The following is a 21,931-nucleotide window of genomic DNA, read 5'->3' as shown; positions in this document are numbered from 1 at the left end:
GGGGAAGGTTTACTACTAGATTGGAGGCTTGTCAGGTAGTGGAAGGTTTAGTACTAGATTGGAGGCTTGTCAGGTAGGGGAAGGTTTAGTACTAGATTGGAGGCTTGTCAGGTGGGGGAAGGTTTAGTACTAGATTGGAGGCTTGGCAGGTAGGGGAAGGTTTAGTACTAGATTGGAGGCTTGTCAGGTAGGGGAAGGTTTACTACTAGATTGGAGGCTTGTCAGGTAGGGGAAGGTTTAGTACTAGATTGGAGGCTTGGCAGGTAGGGGAAGGTTTAGTACTAGATTGGAGGCTTGTCAGGTAGGGGAAGGTTTAGTACTAGATTGGAGGCTTGTCAGGTGGAGGAAGGTTTAGTACTAGATTGGAGGCTTGTCAGGTGGAGGAAGGTTTAGTACTAGATTGGAGGCTTGTCAGGTGGGGGAAGGTTTAGTACTAGATTGGAGGCTTGTCAGGTAGGGGAAGGTTTAGTACTAGATTGGAGGCTTGTCAGGTAGGGGAAGGTTTAGTACTAGATTGGAGGCTTGTCAGGTGGGGGAAGGTTTAGTACTAGATTGGAGGCTTGTCAGGTGGGGGAAGGTTTAGTACTAGATTGGAGGCTTGTCAGGTAGGGGAAGGTTTAGTACTAGATTGGAGGCTTGTCAGGTGGCAGAAGGTTTAGTACTAGATTGGAGGCTTGTCAGGTGGAGGAAGGTTTAGTACTAGATTGGAGGCTTGTCGGGTAGGGGAAGGTTTAGTACTAGATTAGAGGCTTGTCAGGTTTAGGAAGGTTTACTACTAGATTGGAGGCTTGTCAGGTAGGGGAAGGTTTAGTACTAGATTGGAGGCTTGTCAGGTGGGGGAAGGTTTAGTACTAGATTGGAGGCTTGTCAGGTGGCAGAAGGTTTAGTACTAGATTGGAGGCTTGTCAGGTAGGGGAAGGTTTAGTACTAGATTGGAGGCTTGTCAGGTGGAGGAAGGTTTACTACTAGATTGGCGGCTTGTCAGGTGGAGGAAGGTTTAGTACTAGATTGGAGGCTTGTCAGGTGGAGGAAGGTTTAGTACTAGATTGGAGGCTTGTCAGGTGGCAGAAGGTTTAGTACTAGATTGGAGGCTTGTCAGGTAGGGGAAGGTTTAGTACTAGATTGGAGGCTTGTCAGGTGGCAGAAGGTTTAGTACTAGATTGGAGGCTTGTCAGGTGGAGGAAGGTTTAGTACTAGATTGGAGGCTTGTCAAGTGGCAGAAGGTTTAGTACTAGATTGGAGGCTTGTCAGGTAGGGGAAGGTTTAGTACTAGATTGGAGGCTTGTCAAGTGGCAGAAGGTTTAGTACTAGATTGGAGGCTTGTCAGTTAGGGGAAGGTTTACTACTAGATTGGAGGCTTGTCAGGTAGGGGAAGGTTTAGTACTAGATTGGAGGCTTGTCAGGTAGGGGAAGGTTTAGTACTAGATTGGAGGCTTGGCAGGTAGGGGAAGGTTTAGTACTAGATTGGAGGCTTGTCAGGTGGCAGCAGGTTTAGTACTAGATTGGAGGCTTGTCAGGTGGGGGAAGGTTTAGTACTAGATTGGAGGCTTGTCAGGTAGGGGAAGGTTTACTACTAGATTGGAGGCTTGTCAGGTAGTGGAAGGTTTAGTACTAGATTGGAGGCTTGTCAGGTAGGGGAAGGTTTAGTACTAGATTGGAGGCTTGTCAGGTGGGGGAAGGTTTAGTACTAGATTGGAGGCTTGGCAGGTAGGGGAAGGTTTAGTACTAGATTGGAGGCTTGTCAGGTAGGGGAAGGTTTACTACTAGATTGGAGGCTTGTCAGGTAGGGGAAGGTTTAGTACTAGATTGGAGGCTTGGCAGGTAGGGGAAGGCTTAGTACTAGATTGGAGGCTTGTCAGGTGGAGGAAGGTTTAGTACTAGATTGGAGGCTTGTCAGGTGGGGGAAGGTTTAGTACTAGATTGGAGGCTTGTCAGGTAGGGGAAGGTTTAGTACTAGATTGGAGGCTTGTCAGGTAGGGGAAGGTTTAACTACCAAAACAGGGTTAAAAGAACTAGAATCACAGCAAACCAAATACATGTTAGCCCATATAAATCAAAACCTGGGTTTAATATCGTTCAAAATGTCTCTTCAGCACTCCAATGGAATAACAGCCTTAAATGTCTCTTCAGCACTCCAATGGCATAAACAACAGCCTTAAATGTCTCTTCAGCACTCCAATGGCATAAACAACAGCCTTAAATGTTACAAACTTCAGTTAGTCGTCTTGCCCGGGTTGAGACTTGAGAAAGGAGCAGTGTTTTAGTGTCATCTTGTGACCCAAATGGCTCCCCATGGGCCCTGGTTTATAGTTGTGCACTAGAAACGGGAATAGGTTACCCTAGTTACTGGGGGGGGGGGGGGGGGGGCAAGTTTTCACCAGGGGCAATAGATATGGATGGGGCTAGACGAGAGGACAGGTTGAGACATGTTTCCTGAAGATTTAAATGAAAAGTCGTCGTCCTGGCAACCACTCGCTCTCTTGTCGACGGAGTCAACAACAAACGTCTCTTTCTACCGGCGAACTTTATTGAGACATTTGACTTTCACGTAGTTTAAACCCCATGTCATTATCGATACAATTATATAAAAAACACTATCATCTGTGTAGAATAGAGGGAAGACGAGGTGAAAATAAACTAAGAAAAACCAAATGTACATCTCTGTTAATTTGCTAGAAATTCTTTATTTAATAAAATATATTGAATATTTCACCACTAAGAGAATTTTATCCATTTGAAAAACCTAGAAAGGCTATTTGACTGAACACTAGAAATCAATCCCAAATCAACACAACAACAGGCACCTTGTTTAATAAGAGTCAACAAACTCTTGTTCATAAATAAAATCACTTCCAAATAAACAAAATTAAAACATTATTTATTCATTCAGGATTTAAGTTGTTTTTGAGGAACAGGGAGTTGTGTAGCTAAGGGTTACACCCTACTCCCTATATAGTGCACTACGTTAGACCAGAGTCCTATTGGGGCCATGGTTGAGAGTAGTGCACACTTACATAAGGGAATAGACTGCTTATTTGGAATGCACAGTCTAGCCGATAGCCGTCCTCAGCTGAGATAAATTAAGACGACAGACTGGATCGGCTGCCTGCAGACGGGACACAGCTTGTTCCTCTTCTTCAGTTTCCTGGCGCAGGTGTAACAGGCCATGAGGTGCCCTGTGCGTCCGTGTACGATGCAGCCGTTCTTGGGCCTGGTCTGACAGATGACGCAGGGCTCCAGGCAGCTGGCGGGGAGGTGAGCCTCCAGGCTATTGAAACGCTCCAAGTCCGGTGCCATCACTTCTTGACTGAAGGGGGCGCTAGAGGACGAGCCTGAGCCCACGCCGTTGGAGTTCGAAGAAGAGGTGGAGGGCTGGGAGGAGCAGGCCGAGTCTTGGGAATCGGGGCCAGAGACGGACATCAATTCCTGGGAGTCTTTGAGGAGGGGTAGGGGCGACTTGGCTCTCTTCCCGTCGGGGACATCCAGACCTTCGGTCTCGTCGGGCTCTGCCGGGGCTGGGGTAGGCTTTGGGGGTAAGGGTTTGAGGTTGGGGGCAGCAGAGTTGCTGTCAGAATCGGGAAACCAGTCCATTCTTAGCGTCCAGCAGCGGTTGCAGTTTCGGGGGAGGGGAGGGTTCAACTCCTCACACTTTGAGCACTTCCAGTAGTCCTGAAACAACATCGCTAGATTAGACCACAGACAACACCGCTAGATTAGACCACAGACAACACCGCTAGATTAGACCACAGACAACACCGCTAGATTAGACCACAGACAACACCGCTAGATTAGACCACAGACAACACCGCTAGATTAGACCACAGACAACACCGCTAGATTAGACCACAGACAACACCGCTAGATTAGACCACAGACAACACCGCTAGATTAGACCACAGACAACACCACTAGATTAGACCACAGACAACACCGCTAGATTAGACCACAGACAACACCGCTAGATTAGACCACAGACAACACCGCTAGATTAGACCACAGACAACACCACTAGATTAGACCACAGACAACACCACTAGATTAGACCACAGACAACACCGCTAGATTAGACCACAGACAACACCGCTAGATTAGACCACAGACAACACCACTAGATTAGACCACAGACAACACCACAGACAACACCGCTAGATTAGACCACAGACAACACCACTAGATTAGACCACACGGCTAGATTAGACCACAGACAACACCACTAGATTAGACCACAGGCACCACCGCTAGATTAGACCACAACACCGCTAGATTAGACCACAACACCACTAGATTAGACCACAGGCACCACCGCTAGATTAGACCACAACACCACTAGATTAGACCACAGGCACCACCGCTAGATTAGACCACAACACCGCTAGATTAGACCACAACACCGCTAGATTAGACCACAGACAACACCACTAGATTAGACACCACTGCTAGATTAGACCACAGACAACACCACTAGATTAGACAACACCGCTAGATTAGACCACAGACACCACCGCTAGATTAGACCACACGGCTAGATTAGACCACAGACACCACCGCTAGATTAGACCACACGGCTAGATTAGACCACAGACACCACCGCTAGATTAGACCACACGGCTAGATTAGACCACAGACACCACCGCTAGATTAGACCACACGGCTAGATTAGACCACAGACACCACGGCTAGATTAGACCACAGACACCACCGCTAGATTAGACCACAGGCACCACCGCTAGATTAGACCACAGACAACACCGCTAGATTAGACCACAGACAACACCACTAGATTAGACCACAGACAACACCACTAGATTAGACCACACCGCTAGATTAGACCACAGACACCACCACTAGATTAGACCACAACACCGCTAGATTAGACCACAGGCACCACCGCTAGATTAGACCACAGGCACCACCGCTAGATTAGACCACAGACACCACCACCAGATTAGACCACAGGCACCACCGCTAGATTAGACCACAGGCACCACCGCTAGATTAGACCACAGGCACCACCGCTTGATTAGACCACAGGCACTACCGCTAGATTAGACCACAGGCACCACCGCTAGATTAGACCACAGACACCACCGCTAGATTAGACCACAGACACCACCGCTAGATTAGACCACAGGCACCACCGCTAGATTAGACCACAGACACCACCGCTAGATTAGACCACAGGCACCACCGCTAGATTAGACCACAGACACCACCGCTAGATTAGACCACAGACACCACCACTAGATTAGACCACAGGCACCACCACTAGATTAGACCACAGGCACCACCACTAGATTAGACCACAGGCACCACCACTAGATTAGACCACAGACACCACCACTAGATTAGACCACAGGCACCACCGCTAGATTAGACCACAGACACCACCGCTAGATTAGACCACAGGCACCACCACTAGATTAGACCAGACACCACCGCCAGATTAGACCACAGGCACCACCGCTAGATTAGACCACAGACACCACCGCTAGATTAGACCACAGACACCACCGCTAGATTAGACCACAGACACCACCGCTAGATTAGACCACAGACACCACCGCTAGATTAGACCACACCGCTAGATTAGACCACAGACACCACCGCTAGATTAGACCACAGACACCACCGCTAGATTAGACCACACCGCTAGATTAGACCACAGACACCACCGCTAGATTAGACCACAGACAACACCGCTAGATTAGACCACAGCACCACTAGATTAGACCACAGGCACCACCGCTAGATTAGACCACAGGCACCACCGCTAGATTAGACCACAGACACCACCGCTAGATTAGACCACAGGCACCACCGCTAGATTAGACCACAGGCACCACCGCTAGATTAGACCACAGACACCACCGCTAGATTAGACCACACCGCTAGATTAGACCACAGACACCACCGCTAGATTAGACCACAGACAACACCGCTAGATTAGACCACAGCACCACTAGATTAGACCACAGGCAACACCGCTAGATTAGACCAGACACCACCGCTAGATTAGACCACAGGCACCACCGCTAGATTAGACCACAGGCACCACCGCTAGATTAGACCAGACACCACCGCTAGATTAGACCACAGGCACCACCGCTAGATTAGACCACAGGCACCACCGCTAGATTAGACCACAGGCACCACCGCTAGATTAGACCACAGGCACCACCGCTAGATTAGACCACAGGCACCACCGCTAGATTAGACCACAGGCACCACCGCTAGATTAGACCACAGGCACCACCACTAGATTAGACCACAGACACCACCACTAGATTAGACCACAGGCACCACCGCTAGATTAGACCACAGACACCACCGCTAGATTAGACCACACCGCTAGATTAGACCACAGACACCACCGCTAGATTAGACCACAGACAACACCGCTAGATTAGACCACAGCACCACTAGATTAGACCACAGGCAACACCGCTAGATTAGACCAGACACCACCGCTAGATTAGACCACAGGCACCACCGCTAGATTAGACCACAGGCACCACCGCTAGATTAGACCACAGACACCACCGCTAGATTAGACCACAGGCACCACCGCTAGATTAGACCACAGGCACCACCGCTAGATTAGACCACAGGCACCACCGCTAGATTAGACCACAGGCACCACCGCCAGATTAGACCACAGACACCACCGCTAGATTAGACCACAGACACCACCGCTAGATTAGACCACAGGCACCACCACTAGATTAGACCACAGACACCACCACTAGATTAGACCACAGGCACCACCGCTAGATTAGACCACAGACACCACCGCTAGATTAGACCACAGGCACCACCGCTAGATTAGACCACAGGCACCACCGCTAGATTAGACCACAGACACCATTATGGGTAATATGAAACGTACTGCTTCCGTGATTTCAGTGTCGTCATCGAACGAGTCCTCGTCCTCTGCCTCGAAGATGGTGACTTCATACACCTGTGAGAGAACAAACAGACACACAGGGAGTCAACAGCTGCAGTTTGACCCCAGGACACTAGAGGGAGCTGTTTGAAATGACACACACACACACCAATGTTTCCTCGGGGGGTCCGGGAGCATGCCCCCCCCCCCCCCGGTGATAATTTTAGAAATACAGCGGAAACACACACACACACACACACACACACACAGTTGAAAAAGACAGTGAGCCGAGACCTCGTCCTCGCCAGACACTGAAGCCTCTTCGGGATCGCTGTAGGCGTCCGAGTCGATGGACTCCACCTCAAACTCCACGCTGAAGTTATCAGAGTCTGAGCCCAGATCCTGGCTCAAAACATCGTCACACGCGTCACTGACCAATGAACCTACTTCCTGTTGAGAGAGACGAGAGAGAGAGAGCTCAGTAACATGGGACTTACACAGCTGCCGATAAGATTCACAAATTACAATCATCATTTTTTTTACTCAGAATCTAAAGTACTGAACAAACCGATGTCACACACTAGATGTGAAACATTTCGTCTGAATGTGTAGGAATTAATAATCCCATTCCTTCATCTGCATAATGTTGTAGCCCAGTTTAGGATCTAGTTTAGGATCTCACCCTCCTTTTATTTAGGATTGGTGGAACTACAGTCTGACAGGGTAAATAGTTGTACTGCAGTAGGCTCCCCCACAGAGTTACAGGAGGCTCCCCCACAGAGTTACAGGAGGCTCCCCCACAGAGTTACAGGAGGATCCCACACAGAGTTACAGGAGGATCCCACACAGAGTTACAGGAGGATCCCACACAGAGTTACAGGAGGATCCCCCACAGAGTTACAGGAGGATCCCCCACAGAGTTACAGGAGGCTCCCCCACAGAGTCACAGGAGGCTCCCCCACAGAGTTACAGGAGGCTCCCCCACAGTTACAGGAGGCTCCCCCACAGTGTTACAGGAGGCTCCCCCACAGAGTCACAGGAGGATCCCCCCACAGAGTCACAGGAGGATCCCCCCACAGAGTTACAGGAGGCTCCCCCACAGAGTTACAGGAGGATCCCACACAGAGTTACAGGAGGATCCCCCACAGAGTTACAGGAGGATCCCCCACAGAGTTACAGGAGGCTGACCCACAGAGTCACAGGAGGCTCCCCCACAGAGTTACAGGAGGCTGACCCACAGAGTTACAGGAGGCTGACCCACAGAGTCACAGGAGGCTGACCCACAGAGTCACGGGAGGCTGACCCACAGAGTTACGGGAGGCTCCCCCACAGAGTCACAGGAGGCTCCCCCACAGAGTCACAGGAGGCTCCCCCACAGAGTCACAGGAGGCTCCCCCACAGAGTTACAGGAGGCTACTCACAGCGTTACTGTGTGAGACTGAAGACTCGCTGCTCCTCCGGTCTCGTCTCAGGCCTCCAATCACATACCAGGACATGCTGTCATCAAAGGTCAGAGACAAGCTGTCTGACCTATGTCTCTTCCTGGACTCACACCCGTCCTCCTCTTGTGTCGACGACGTCCCCTCTGGAATAGAACAGAGAGGGTCTGAGCAGTGGTTTTACTTTTAACAATTTATTTCCAATAAGCCATTTCTCCTCCGACGGTAAACTAGAGAAGCATATTGTGCATCCGATCACATATAGAAATAATACGGACAAGTCTTCAACAAAGCTGTTTCTCCCTTGATGACAATGAATATGTGATGTTCACAAGACATGGAGGATTTGTTTATATGTTGTGTACTGGGCCCTGAGGTACGACCAGTAGCTAAGAGCAATAAAACCCCAGTCCTTTAAAAAATGGTCCGTTTCAATCCATCAGACTAGGACTGTTGGGGATTCTCCCCTGGTCCGTTAGGAAACAGGGAAACAGGCGTGTCTTTGTGGTGTCTGTGTGTGTGTGGAGGCCGTCAGGCTGCTTTTTGGGCCTGAAGAGACTCATTGTGAAGAGAAGTCATCTGAAAACATTCTCCACAGCCTCCAGACCAGAGTGTTCCTACAGAACCATTAGAAGGGACTGGGGTTCTATGCTTAGATGCATTCTCCACAGCCTCCAGACCAGAGTGTTCCTACAGAACCATTAGAAGGGACTGGGGTTCTATGCTTTGATGCATTCTCCACAGCCTCCAGACCAGAGTGTTCCTACGGAACCATTAGAAGGGACTGGGGTTCTATGCTTAGATGCATTCTCCACAGCCTCCAGACCAGAGTGTTCCTACGGAACCATTAGAAGGGACTGGGGTTCTATTCATTCCAGAACTCGGTCTTTGCTTCCCCAACAGACTTGACTGTGCAACACATGAAGCCATGAGGCCTGACATGACAGTATTTATCCAGGAGAAAAGGTACAGCACAGATCCACATGAGCAGGACTGGTGTAGTTAGTAGGTGTAGGTTTATGTACACACTGCTGGAGTACTACAACAACAGACAGAGGGGCAGGCAGACAGACAGGGGCAGGCAGACAGACAGAGGGGCAGGCAGACAGACAGAGGGGAAGGCAGAGGGGCAGGCAGGCAGGCAGACAGAGAGGCAGGCAGGCAGACAGAGAGGCAGGCAGGCAGACAGAGAGGCAGGCAGGCAGACAGAGAGGCAGGCAGACAGAGGCAGGCAGGCAGACAGAGGCAGGCAGGCTGACAGAGGGGCAGGCAGGCTGACAGAGGGGCAGGCAGGCTGACAGAGGGGAAGGGAGACTGACAGAGGGGAAGGCAGGCAGACAGAGGGGAAGGCAGAGGGGCAGGCAGGCAGGCAGAGAGGTAGACAGACCGAGAGAGGCAGGCAGACAGACAGGCAGACACTCACCAGGGTCACTACTCCTCCTTCTCCTCCTGCGTTCTGAGGTAGATGATGAATGACAGTCTGAGTCCGTCTCCTGTAAACAGATTAAACAGAAGGAACCGTTAAGAGAAATCAACCAGTGAACCAGGACACCGAGGGGGGTCTGTCTATAAAACTCACTCAGGCACAGCTACCACTTAAAACGACATCACAGGAAAAACCGCATCAGAAGCTCCAAGGGAGACAGTCTTTGGAACACGTGCCAGTATAAACATCCCTCTGCAACAAAACTAAAGTTGGTTCAACTTGAGGTCCAGTATGTTTATGTCTGTGACCCAGAGCTAGGCAATTAGTTTGTTCACAAAGCATTTTTCACTACACTCGCAATAACATCTGCTAAATATGTGTATGTGACCAATACAATTTGATTTGATTTACAAGTCTGTTTGTAAATCTTTAAAATGGAGGGTGATGGAGAAGTGTTTCCCCCTATATTCATTTAGCAACTGTGGCCCACCCCGCTATACAACAATTTTTGAGACGGGTTGTAAACCAAGGTTTCCAGAAGACTTCGGCTGCTCTCTTACGTGGTTTAACTACGGGAAAGCAGTGGTGAAATACAGAATTGAAAGACGTGAGAAACGTCTGTTGAGCAGACTGAAATACCATCAAAACATCTTAATGTGCTCGCAATTACTTTTATTAAATAGTCTACATTTTAAAAATGCTACTAATCATTCCTATCTGTTTATTTACAACTGCCAAAGAGAAGTGGAAAATTAGAAAGTGGTCAGAATGAGTAGGATTCTAGTTGCATTGACAGGCACGACTCAGGCCGGTGAGCCATAACCAATCAGAGCTGCAGTAGGCCTATATGCAAATAGACCATTGCCATATATGGATCTGTGCCATTCACTGGACTGTGTTTACAGCATGAGCGGTCGTGAGTAGATGAACTGGACTGTGTTTACAGCATGAGCGGTCGTGAGTAGATGAACTGGACTGTTCACAGCATGAGCGGTCGTGAGTAGATGAACTGGACTGTGTTCACAGCATGAGCGGTCGTGAGTAGATGAACTGGACTGTGTTTACAGCATGAGCGGTCGTGAGTAGATGCGCTTGTTTTGAGATCAAAGCGAGACCGACCTGTGCACATTTGTTCATATTATTTTCTAGTTAGTCAGTTATTAGCCCAGTTATAGATCATTAGTAGTCAGCTTTAGGGGAGTGATAGCTTCCTACAAGAGCACAAAACGTGTACATTTCTAGACATATTTGAAAAAGCCAGTCAGGTAAAAAGCAGTTTTTATTTGTCTTAAAAGGGGCAGTATTGTATTTTGAGACAGGTTTGAATAAGCTAAGTAGCCAATAGGCAGAGGGTAGTATAATGTATCTGATTCTCTGTAGTAATGGTATGGGAATAATAAGGCATTTTATTTTGTAAAGTGGTTTCTTGCATCAAACACAATATTCAGTCACCTTCTTGTCCTCTAGGACAAGTGCATAAACAGGTTAAAGGTCAAGCCCTGCATGTTTTTTTTTTCTCTTCAAAAGTCTCATGAAATGTAGGTCTACGTTGAACACTACAACATTGGCTGCTACTGTCAGCTGAAAGATATAACAGCTATTTCCATATTAAAATGTTATGGGATGAATTTTCTCCATTGTTTTTGATGGTAGGCCACTCAGGTAGGACTACATTAGGATCAAACAGACACAGTAGCCTACTTGGCCACTGTTAAAATTGTAACTTAAAGCAGGTGCATGCCTCAATGTTTACAGTAAGCGTCATTGCGTTTACTTGATAGCTACCTACACAAATAGCTAGCTAGAACAAAGTGTTAATAAGATAAATTCATTAAAAAGATTAAAAGCAATACAAATAAGTTATCCAGTAGGAACAGGATTGTCACAACGTTCAAGTTTGTGCTCATCAGACCTGAGATTTGCTCAGTGATAAAAAAAAACCCAGAGGGAACATCGGTTGGGGCGGTGTGCAGTTTGGAGTGGGTCTAGGGCAGTGCTCTCCAACAGGTCGATAGCCAGCGACCAGTAGCTACCAGCCCACCTATGACGAGCTCGACAAACTACTCTGAAAGTACATGCAATTTTCACGCGTTCCACCGCAAACTGTCCTAAACAGATCTCACAAGTATCAGACAGTACCAAACTGTCCTAAACAGATCTCACAAGTATCAGACAGTACCAAACGGTCCTAAACAGATCTCACAAGTATCAGACAGTACCAAACTGTCCTAAACAGATCTCACAAGTATCAGACAGTACCAAACGGTCCTAAACAGATCTCACAAGTATCAGACAGTACCAAACGGTCCTAAACAGATCTCACAAGTATCAGACAGTACCAAACTGTCCTAAACAGATCTCACAATACCAAACTGTCCTAAACAGATCTCACAAGTATCAGACAGTACCAAACGGTCCTAAACAGATCTCACAAGTATCAGACAGTACCAAACTGTCCTAAACAGATCTCACAAGTATCAGACAGTACCAGCCACACTGTATAGTCAATGCAACATTCACATGATCCCAGCCCTGGTTAAACACTAGTGGCTACAAAAGCCAAACCAAAAAGTTTTCTCAAGGGGCAGCCCGTAAAATTGGGTTGGATTTACAGAAAGAGCCCAGGGCAGATGAGTTGGATTTACAGATGGAGACCAGGGCAGATGAGTTGGATTTACAGATGGAGACCAGGGCAGATGAGTTGGATTTACAGAAAGAGCCCAGGGCAGATGAGTTGGATTTACAGAAAGAGCCCAGGGCAGATGAGTTGGATTTACAGAAAGAGCCCAGGGCAGATGAGTTGGATTTACAGAAAGAGCCCAGGGCAGATGAGTTGGATTTACAGATGGAGACCAGGGCAGATGAGTTGGATTTACAGAGAGAGCCCAGGGCAGATGAGTTGGATTTACAGAAAGAGCCCAGGGCAGATGAGTTGGATTTACAGAAAGAGCCCAGGGCAGATGAGTTGGATTTACAGAAAGAGCCCAGGGCAGATGAGTTGGATTTACAGATGGAGACCAGGGCAGATGAGTTGGATTTACAGAAAGAGCCCAGGGCAGATGAGTTGGATTTACAGAAAGAGCCCAGGGCAGATGAGTTGGATTTACAGAGAGAGCCCAGGGCAGATGAGTTGGATTTACAGAAAGAGCCCAGGGCAGATGAGTTGGATTTACAGAAAGAGCCCAGGGCAGATGAGTTGGATTTACAGATGGAGACCAGGGCAGATGAGTTGGATTTACAGAAAGAGCCCAGGGCAGATGAGTTGGATTTACAGAAAGAGCCCAGGGCAGATGAGTTGGATTTACAGAAAGAGCCCAGGGCAGATGAGTTGGATTTACAGAAAGAGCCCAGGGCAGATGAGTTGGATTTACAGATGGAGACCAGGGCAGATGAGTTGGATTTACAGAGAGAGCCCAGGGCAGATGAGTTGGATTTACAGAAAGAGCCCAGGGCAGATGAGTTGGATTTACAGAAAGAGCCCAGGGCAGATGAGTTGGATTTACAGAAAGAGCCCAGGGCAGATGAGTTGGATTTACAGATGGAGACCAGGGCAGATGAGTTGGATTTACAGAAAGAGCCCAGGGCAGATGAGTTGGATTTACAGAAAGAGCCCAGGGCAGATGAGTTGGATTTACAGAAAGAGCCCAGGGCAGATGAGTTGGATTTACAGAAAGAGCCCAGGGCAGATGAGTTGGATTTACAGAAAGAGCCCAGGGCAGATGAGTTGGATTTACAGATGGAGCCCAGGGCAGATGAGTTGGATTTACAGAAAGAGCCCAGGGCAGATGAGTTGGATTTACAGAAAGAGCCCAGGGCAGATGAGTTGGATTTACAGAAAGAGCCCAGGGCAGATGAGTTGGATTTACAGAAAGAGCCCAGGGCAGATGAGTTGGATTTACAGAAAGAGCCCAGGGCAGATGAGTTGGATTTACAGAAAGAGCCCAGGGCAGATGAGTTGGATTTACAGAAAGAGCCCAGGACAGATGAGTTGGATTTACAGAAAGAGCCCAGGGCAGATGAGTTGGATTTACAGAAAGAGCCCAGGCAGATGAGTTGGATTTACAGAAAGAGCCCAGGGCAGATGAGTTGGATTTACAGAAAGAGCCCAGGGCAGATGAGTTGGATTTACAGAAAGAGCCCAGGGCAGATGAGTTGGATTTACAGAAAGAGCCCAGGGCAGATGAGTTGGATTTACAGAAAGAGCCCAGAAAGAGGGCAGATGAGTTGGATTTACAGAAAGAGCCCAGGGCAGATGAGTTGGATTTACAGAAAGAGCCCAGGGCAGATGAGTTGGATTTACAGAAAGAGCCCAGGGCAGATGAGTTGGATTTACAGAAAGAGCCCAGGGCAGATGAGTTGGATTTACAGAAAGAGCCCAGGGCAGATGAGTTGGATTTACAGAAAGAGCCCAGGGCAGATGAGTTGGATTTACAGAAAGAGCCCAGGGCAGATGAGTTGGATTTACAGAAAGAGCCCAGGGCAGATGAGTTGGATTTACAGAAAGAGCCCAGGGCAGATGAGTTGGATTTACAGAAAGAGCCCAGGGCAGATGAGTTGGATTTACAGAAAGAGCCCAGGGCAGATGAGTTGGATTTACAGAAAGAGCCCAGGGCAGATGAGTTGGATTTACAGAAAGAGCCCAGGGCAGATGAGTTGGATTTACAGAAAGAGCCCAGGGCAGATGAGTTGGATTTACAGAAAGAGCCCAGGGCAGATGAGTTGGATTTACAGAAAGAGCCCAGGGCAGATGAGTTGGATTTACAGAAAGAGCCCAGGGCAGATGAGTTGGATTTACAGAAAGAGCCCAGGGCAGATGAGTTGGATTTACAGAAAGAGCCCAGGGCAGATGAGTTGGATTTACAGAAAGAGCCCAGGGCAGATGAGTTGGATTTACAGAAAGAGCCCAGGGCAGATGAGTTGGATTTACAGAAAGAGCCCAGGGCAGATGAGTTGGATTTACAGAAAGAGCCCAGGGCAGATGAGTTGGATTTACAGAGAGAGCCCAGGGCAGATGAGTTGGATTTACAGAGAGAGCCCAGGGCAGATGAGTTGGATTTACAGAAAGAGCCCAGGGCAGATGAGTTGGATTTACAGAAAGAGCCCAGGGCAGATGAGTTGGATTTACAGAAAGAGCCCAGGGCAGATGAGTTGGATTTACAGAAAGAGCCCAGGGCAGATGAGTTGGATTTACAGAAAGAGCCCAGGGCAGATGAGTTGGATTTACAGAAAGAGCCCAGGGCCAGAGAAAGAGCCCAGGGCAGATGAGTTGGATTTACAGAAAGAGCCCAGGGCAGATGAGTTGGATTTACAGAAAGAGCCCAGGGCAGATGAGTTGGATTTACAGAAAGAGCCCAGGGCAGATGAGTTGGATTTACAGAAAGAGCCCAGGGCAGATGAGTTGGATTTACAGAAAGAGCCCAGGGCAGATGAGTTGGATTTACAGAAAGAGCCCAGGGCAGATGAGTTGAAGCCGGAACTGATGTTCAAAAGGCTGTAATAAATTACAGCGGAAACAATTCATGGGAATTTATTTTTATAATTACGACTAAAGAATTACAAAATAGCAAAGTTGAGTGCTCTAGCTTGTAAAACAGCTGCCATCTAGTACGGCAACATTATAGCAATGCCCCCCCCCCCCCCCCCCCCCCAACTGGAATGTTTCAACCAATCACATGCTCTTGTTTCCCACCTCCCTTCATTTAGTTGAATGTGTCTACCATAGAAATACAATGAATAGATGCTCTTTCTTATGAGGTCTTCTTACCTTAGGCCCTCTATCCGGTTCACTGTGGCTCCTGGGTTCCGTGAAGACAGATTGGGATTCTAAAAAGGAAAAAATAATAGAAACATCTACATTTTAAAAATCAGAATAGACTAGGACTTCCTCACTTGTCTTATCAGCCCAATACATAATGCAACGTTGAACTGCCAAGCGTACAAATGTTTGTTTTTTTTCTTCCAAAAGAGAGATGTATATCAACTAGAAACTTCAGGACAATAGAAGTGACGAAAGAAAAGCTAAAAGTACCTTGATTTTTCACTGCTAGGAGATTTTGTGTGATCATAGCGAAGAGAACTCTGAAAAAGAACAAAAAAACACACAAGGCTAACGTTAGCATAGTGAAACGGTTTCACTATCAGACTTCTCTGATTTGTTTAGCAAACAGAAGGCTGCTCATCAGTAACTTATTTTTGAATCATCAGTACACATCTGAGCCAACACATGCAACAGGTGACAGCATATTAAGTGGCTGTATTAGAGGTTAGAGGAGATGCATTAGAGGACAGAGTCTGTATTAGAGGACCAGAGTGTGTATTAGAGGACCAGAGTGTGTATTAGAGGACCAGAGGAGCTGTATTAGAGGAACAGTCTGTATTAGAGGTCAGAGTCTATATTAGAGGCCAGAGTCTGTATTAGAAGTTAGAGGCCATATTATGTATTAGAGAACCAGAGGAGCTGTATTAGCATCTGTGTAGAGGAGCTGTATTAGAGACTGTGTAGAGGGACTGTATTAGATGCTGTGTAGAAGGACTGCATTAGAGGCCTGCATGTTAGCCGAGCAAACAGGGTGTGTGTGTTGGGGGTTTATTGTCCGTCCCAAGCTGTGTGTGTTATTGTGCGAGTGTGTGTGCGCGGCTCTTTGATGGAGAAGATGTCCACACCGTGCAGTGTGTGTGTCCTCACCGGGGTTCTTTAACAGAGAAGCTGTCCACTCCCAGTACAGCCCCCAGGGGGTCGTCAGCACAGTGCACTATGTGTTGCTGCTTCATGTCATAAAGCTGTTTCTTCATGATGTACTGGCCCAGGTAGAATATCACCTGACAAATTAGACAGCACAGGGGTCAGAGGTCAACACCACAGCACAACACACACGAGAGAGAGATAAACAGGATACAGGCAGGGGTCAAGAGGAGAGAGAGTAACAGGGGATACAGGCAGGGGTCAAGAGGAGAGAGAGAGAGAGAGAGAGAGTAACAGGGGGTACAGGCAGGGGTCAAGGTCAAGAGGAGAGAGAGAGTAACAGGGGATACAGGCAGGGGTCAAGAGGAGAGAGAGAAACAGGGGATACAAGCAGGGGTCAAGAGGAGAGAGAGAGAGAGTAACAGGGGATACAGACAGGGGTCAAGAGGAGAGAGAGAGTAACAGGATACAGGCAGGGGTCAAGAGGAGAGAAAGTAACAGGATACAGGCAGGGGTCAAGAGGAGAGAGAGAGAAACAGGATACAGGCAGGGGTCAAGAGGAGAGAGTAACAGGGGATACAGGCAGGGGTCAAGAGGAGAGAGAGAGTAACAGGGGGTACAGGCAGGGGTCAAGAGAAGAAGCCTGGGAATGTCTCAGGATAAGACTGCACCAACAATAGTTCTGTCTCAGTCTAGTTGATACCCTCCATATACTGATCCAGACAGTTCTGTCTCAGTCTAGTTGATACCCTCCATATACTGATCCAGACAGTTCTGTCTCAGTCTAGTTGATACCCTCCATATACTGATCCAGACAGTCCTGTCTCAGTCTAGTTGATACCCTCCATATACTGATCCAGACAGTCCTGTCTCAGTCTAGTTGATACCCTCCCTCCATATACTGATCCAGACTGTCCTGTCTCAGTCTAGTTGATACCCTCCATATACTGATCCAGACAGTCCTGTCTCAGTCTAGTTGATACCCTCCCTCCATATACTGATCCAGACAGTCCTGTCTCAGTCTAGTTGACACCCTCCATATACTGATCCAGACAGTCCTGTCTCAGTCTAGTTGATACCCTCCCTCCATATACTGATCCAGACAGTCCTGTCTCAGTCTAGTTGATACCCTCCATATACTGATCCAGACAGTCCTGTCTCAGTCTAGTTGATACACTCCATATACTGATCCAGACAGTCCTGTCTCAGTCTAGTTGATACCCTCCATATACTGATCCAGACAGTCCTGTCTCAGTCTAGTTGATACCCTCCATATACTGATCCAGACAGTCCTGTCTCAGTCTAGTTGATACACTCCATATACTGATCCAGACAGTCCTGTCTCAGTCTAGTTGATACCCTCCATATACTGATCCAGACAGTCCTGTCTCAGTCTAGTTGATACCCTCCATATACTGATCCAGACAGTCCTGTCTCAGTCTAGTTGATACACTCCATATACTGATCCAGACAGTCCTGTCTCAGTCTAGTTGATACCCTCCATATACTGATCCAGACAGTCCTGTCTCAGTCTAGTTGATACCCTCCATATACTGATCCAGACAGTCCTGTCTCAGTCTAGTTGATACCCTTCATATACTGATCCAGACTGTCCTGTCTCAGTCTAGTTGATTCCCTCCATATACTGATCCAGACAGTCCTGTCTCAGTCTAGTTGATACCCTTCATATACTGATCCAGACTGTCCTGTCTCAGTCTAGTTGATACGCTCCCTCCATATACTGATCCAGACTGTCCTGTCTCAGTCTAGTTGATACGCTCCCTCCATATACTGATCCAGACTGTCCTGTCTCAGTCTAGTTGATACGCTCCCTCCATATACTGATCCAGACTGTCCTGTCTCAGTCTAGTTGATTCCCTCCCTCCTTATACTGATCCAGACAGTCCTGTCGATACACCTCATCCCATACTGATCCAGAATATTCTGGGTCACAATTTAGACAGGCAACTGATACACATAGACTGCACTGGGTAGAAGTATATGACTCCACCCAATATTCTTCTCTAGTTGACAGGAGGCTATTGTGATAGACTGATCACTGGCATGAAGGCATCAGTTCCTTATCATAAAAGCAGATTACACAGACTGTAAACACATTTTCCAGCAATCAATGTGGACCAGTAAAAGGCTCAGAACTCCCATACACTCTATAAACTAAAGCATCAGAGGAGCGCCTCCCTCTCTCTGAGATAACTCTGTCTCCCTGATGAACAACAGAGAGGAAGGAGCCAAACACGGGGTCCCAGACTAGTTAGACATTCCAGAGGTCCGTTAGAACCCCAGTGAGTCAGAGTAGAGGTCAAGAGGTGACTGAACATTCTAACATTCTAACTAAGATAATCACCAGTTCTAACATTCTAACTAAGATAATCACCAGTCTCTCTCTGACTCAGACTCTCACACAGACAGACCCCCCCCCCCCCCCCCCTCTGACGTGTCTCATCAAAGCTGTGTGACGTGTCCTCAAACCAAGGTGGCCTGCCTGCTAGCCAATCATAGCTCTTAAATGACAGTGCATTTGTATTCTAGCTTAGTAGACACTACAATCAGTTCAATCAACGAAAGTAGGTAAAACAGCATATCAATAGGAAACCAATAGAACCAAGTCAAAAGCCATTCTAGTATGTGACAGCATCTACCGTATGCAGTGCTTAGTTTATGAAAGTGACAATCAATAGTGAAACTAGTGTTTAAATCTAGCAATGCAGAGAATAATCCAGAAACACCTACACAATCTATATACCAGTAGTTTGGCTGCTAACGACAAATTAAGAGTGAGTTTCCCCCCCTTAGGAACTAATATCCACTATTCTAGGAGTAAACCCTAAGATATACTGCAATTGGAAATTCAACACATCAAATATTTAAATGTAAAAAAAAAAATTAAAAAATAAATGTGAGGCTAGAAAATAATTACAGAAACTGAAAAGTCTGTGAGATAATGTCTATTGAGGATCTTAAAGAGGTTTCCTCTGTCTGTTTCATACAACAATATCTTGATTAACTAAAGTTAAGCCAAAGACTAGTGGTTCGATATCAGCAGGATATAAGGAAACAAGCTGTCAGGTCATTTCTTACCTCTTTCATGGTGAAAACATCTTTGTCTGCACCTGCCTGCTGCAATAACACGAGCAGTTTCTCTTTAGGTCGTACCTGTGGAAATATAGCACATAAAAACATTATTTTTTTACATTCTATGTAACTGTAAACAAATGACCGACTTAAACAGTGTGACAGAGAGACAGAGATTTAAGTTGATACTTACAAGTTTCTCATTGTCCAAGGTATTTATTTGGGAACTGCTTCTATGCCATTCTGACATTCTCTCACAATTCTCTGCCATTCTGTCTCTCACCTGTCGAAGAGTAGGAGGTAAAATACATTTTCATTTCCAAGTGAACATGCAAACGCCTTATAAAAGTATACAATTACATACAATGTCAAGGTAAAGCTTTGGAAGACAAAAACAAGTTTACCTAAATAAATAAATAGAAGTACTAATGAGATGTTCTTGATACACCCCCGCTATAATACACCCTTCATATTCTGTACATAAAGTGCTTCAGCTCGGCTGGTAGCGTTAGGAACCACTTCCCCCGTCTCCCCCGGATTTAAATAGGCACAGAGAGACATGTCAGGACTAGCACTGCTCCGGCTGTTAACGCCAGGATGCTATTGGGCGCAGTCGGCGTATGGTTGAAACTAGATAACTAACTTCACGTAACATGTTTTAGCATATGGACGAGCACACCTAGCGGTCACCCTGCGTCTGTGCATCCGCCTCCACCCTTAGTGCTGAGCTGGCCGCTAGAGTTGGATATGCCCGGGCATGTCCCAGTTTACTACAGCCCTGCATTGTGTAATAATCAGCTGTTTGACTGACATGGGCAGGGTTGGAGGAAGGGTGTCTCGACTTAACTGACTCCCTTAGCTATTGCTTTTCCAAACAAAGGAAGAGCCATGCAAGTTGACAGCTGAAATATTGGACATGAAAGCTGGTTGCCACTGGATATTAACGTTACCACCGTGGATATGAAATTACAAAGTATGGGATTAAAGCCAAAGTAACGATTAGTCACTAACATTAAGAGGGGTTTGACATCTGGACTCACTGATAACAATGTTTTATCTGATCTAACATTTGGTCATGTTGAGATTAGTTTCTCTGTTGCAGATACCCATCAATGTTATTCAATCGCATGAAAGAAACTGACCTGCGAAAAGTAACGTTACCTACACTTCAATCCTCATCCTTTTATTGCAACCAAACCAAATGGGATAGTTTCCTATCAATCTGTCAAAACACAATGAAGACAAACAGCTTGGAAAGACCCACGACCCAGTTGTGGGACTCTGCAAGCCAGTAAAAGTAGACCAGTGTGCAATATTGACAAGTTAGTATATCTGATAACTTACTAATAACATCAACGTTACAGTCAAATGTAGCTATATCTAGCTATATTCAATGTGTGGTATTTACAATACATGTGTGATTTAACCACTAACGTTACGCCAAAAATAAAACTGTTGAACGAGGAACTACTATAGTCCGGACGTTGACTGGCAAGTCGCTGAGCAGGCAGCACTTTTTTTTGAGGCATCTTCATGTGTATTTTGATGTTGTATTTAGATGGGTAACTACGACACCACCAGATAGAAAAACAAACGTTTTTTTTGACGACACTCTTGCTAGGTTAACATTACATTACATGTTTAGTCGTTGTACTACTAGCTACCACAACAACTTCGCTACTATGTGTCGACGTCTAGCTATTCAACGTGAACTCCTTACTAGTGGTTTCCCGTTTTAAGCCATCAGGAAAACACGAGGATGAGAGGCCTTGTAGCATGTGGCTAATGCTATTCAAACGTTAGCTATAAAATAAAGTGGTTGTACAAATTACATGTCAAAATAACACACAGTTAAAGTTATTATACACAATAGCTTGCCATTTAAACTTTCATAGCACATTTTAAATAGATTTAGAGCAACATTATTGGCTTCACTTACGTTACTTTCACAATCCAATAACTTGCTTGTAAAAGTTAGCGAGGAAAACGAACGTTAATTTTGTCGCCCCTAGTGGCGGGTCCAACGTAAGGCACGAGCACTGAAGATGAATCAGGTTGACGAATCAATCACAAGAAGAAGAAAAATATGTCTGTTTTTACAAGAAGAAGAAGAAGAAAATAGACTACCTGCACGTGGGGAATGTTCATCGTTTTATAGTGGAAAGAAACATGGGAACTATCAACGAGCTCAGCCAAGACCTGATTTGGCTGGATTGATTCATCAATGCATTCTTTGCCTAATCATTGATACAATCATCCGAGGGGAAATGACATTGGTCGTCATTCAAATCACACAGTCAGTGTGAAGAATAAATCAATCACATTGAATTCATATAATAGACAGGTTTCTAGCTTTATAAGTGTATTCATCATCATTATCCCCTGAGAGAGGAATTACAACAGTGTTT

At 46.6% G+C, this 21,931-nt stretch overlaps 1 protein-coding gene across 2 annotated transcripts; it reads right to left on the bottom strand.

Annotated features, from left to right (window-relative positions):
- Positions 1-2,505: 2,505 nt before the first annotated feature.
- On the bottom strand, positions 2,506-21,603 carry LOC139379615 (E3 ubiquitin-protein ligase Mdm2-like). Of its 2 annotated transcripts, none has more exons than XM_071122414.1 (11): positions 21,463-21,603; positions 19,717-19,806; positions 19,530-19,604; positions 16,434-16,567; positions 15,777-15,826; positions 15,513-15,571; positions 9,746-9,815; positions 8,305-8,468; positions 7,178-7,333; positions 6,887-6,958; positions 2,506-3,669 (listed from the first exon to the last, which is right to left on the bottom strand). In XM_071122414.1, exons 2-11 carry the CDS (start codon positions 19,792-19,794, stop codon positions 3,067-3,069), a joined length of 1,461 nt encoding a protein of 486 aa, XP_070978515.1. In that variant the 5' UTR covers positions 19,795-19,806; positions 21,463-21,603; the 3' UTR covers positions 2,506-3,066. The 2 variants fall into 2 exon arrangements, with proteins under 2 accessions (XP_070978515.1, XP_070978516.1); XM_071122415.1 differs by lacking the exon at positions 21,463-21,603 and adding an exon at positions 19,928-20,155.
- Between the last annotated feature and the right edge of the window lie 328 nt (positions 21,604-21,931).

This window comes from Oncorhynchus clarkii, chromosome 21, assembly GCF_045791955.1.
Source record: "Oncorhynchus clarkii lewisi isolate Uvic-CL-2024 chromosome 21, UVic_Ocla_1.0, whole genome shotgun sequence".
NCBI classification, from domain to species: domain Eukaryota; kingdom Metazoa; phylum Chordata; class Actinopteri; order Salmoniformes; family Salmonidae; genus Oncorhynchus; species Oncorhynchus clarkii.
Note: the sequence above shows the minus strand (reverse complement) of the source record. Positions and strands in the feature narration are given on the sequence as shown.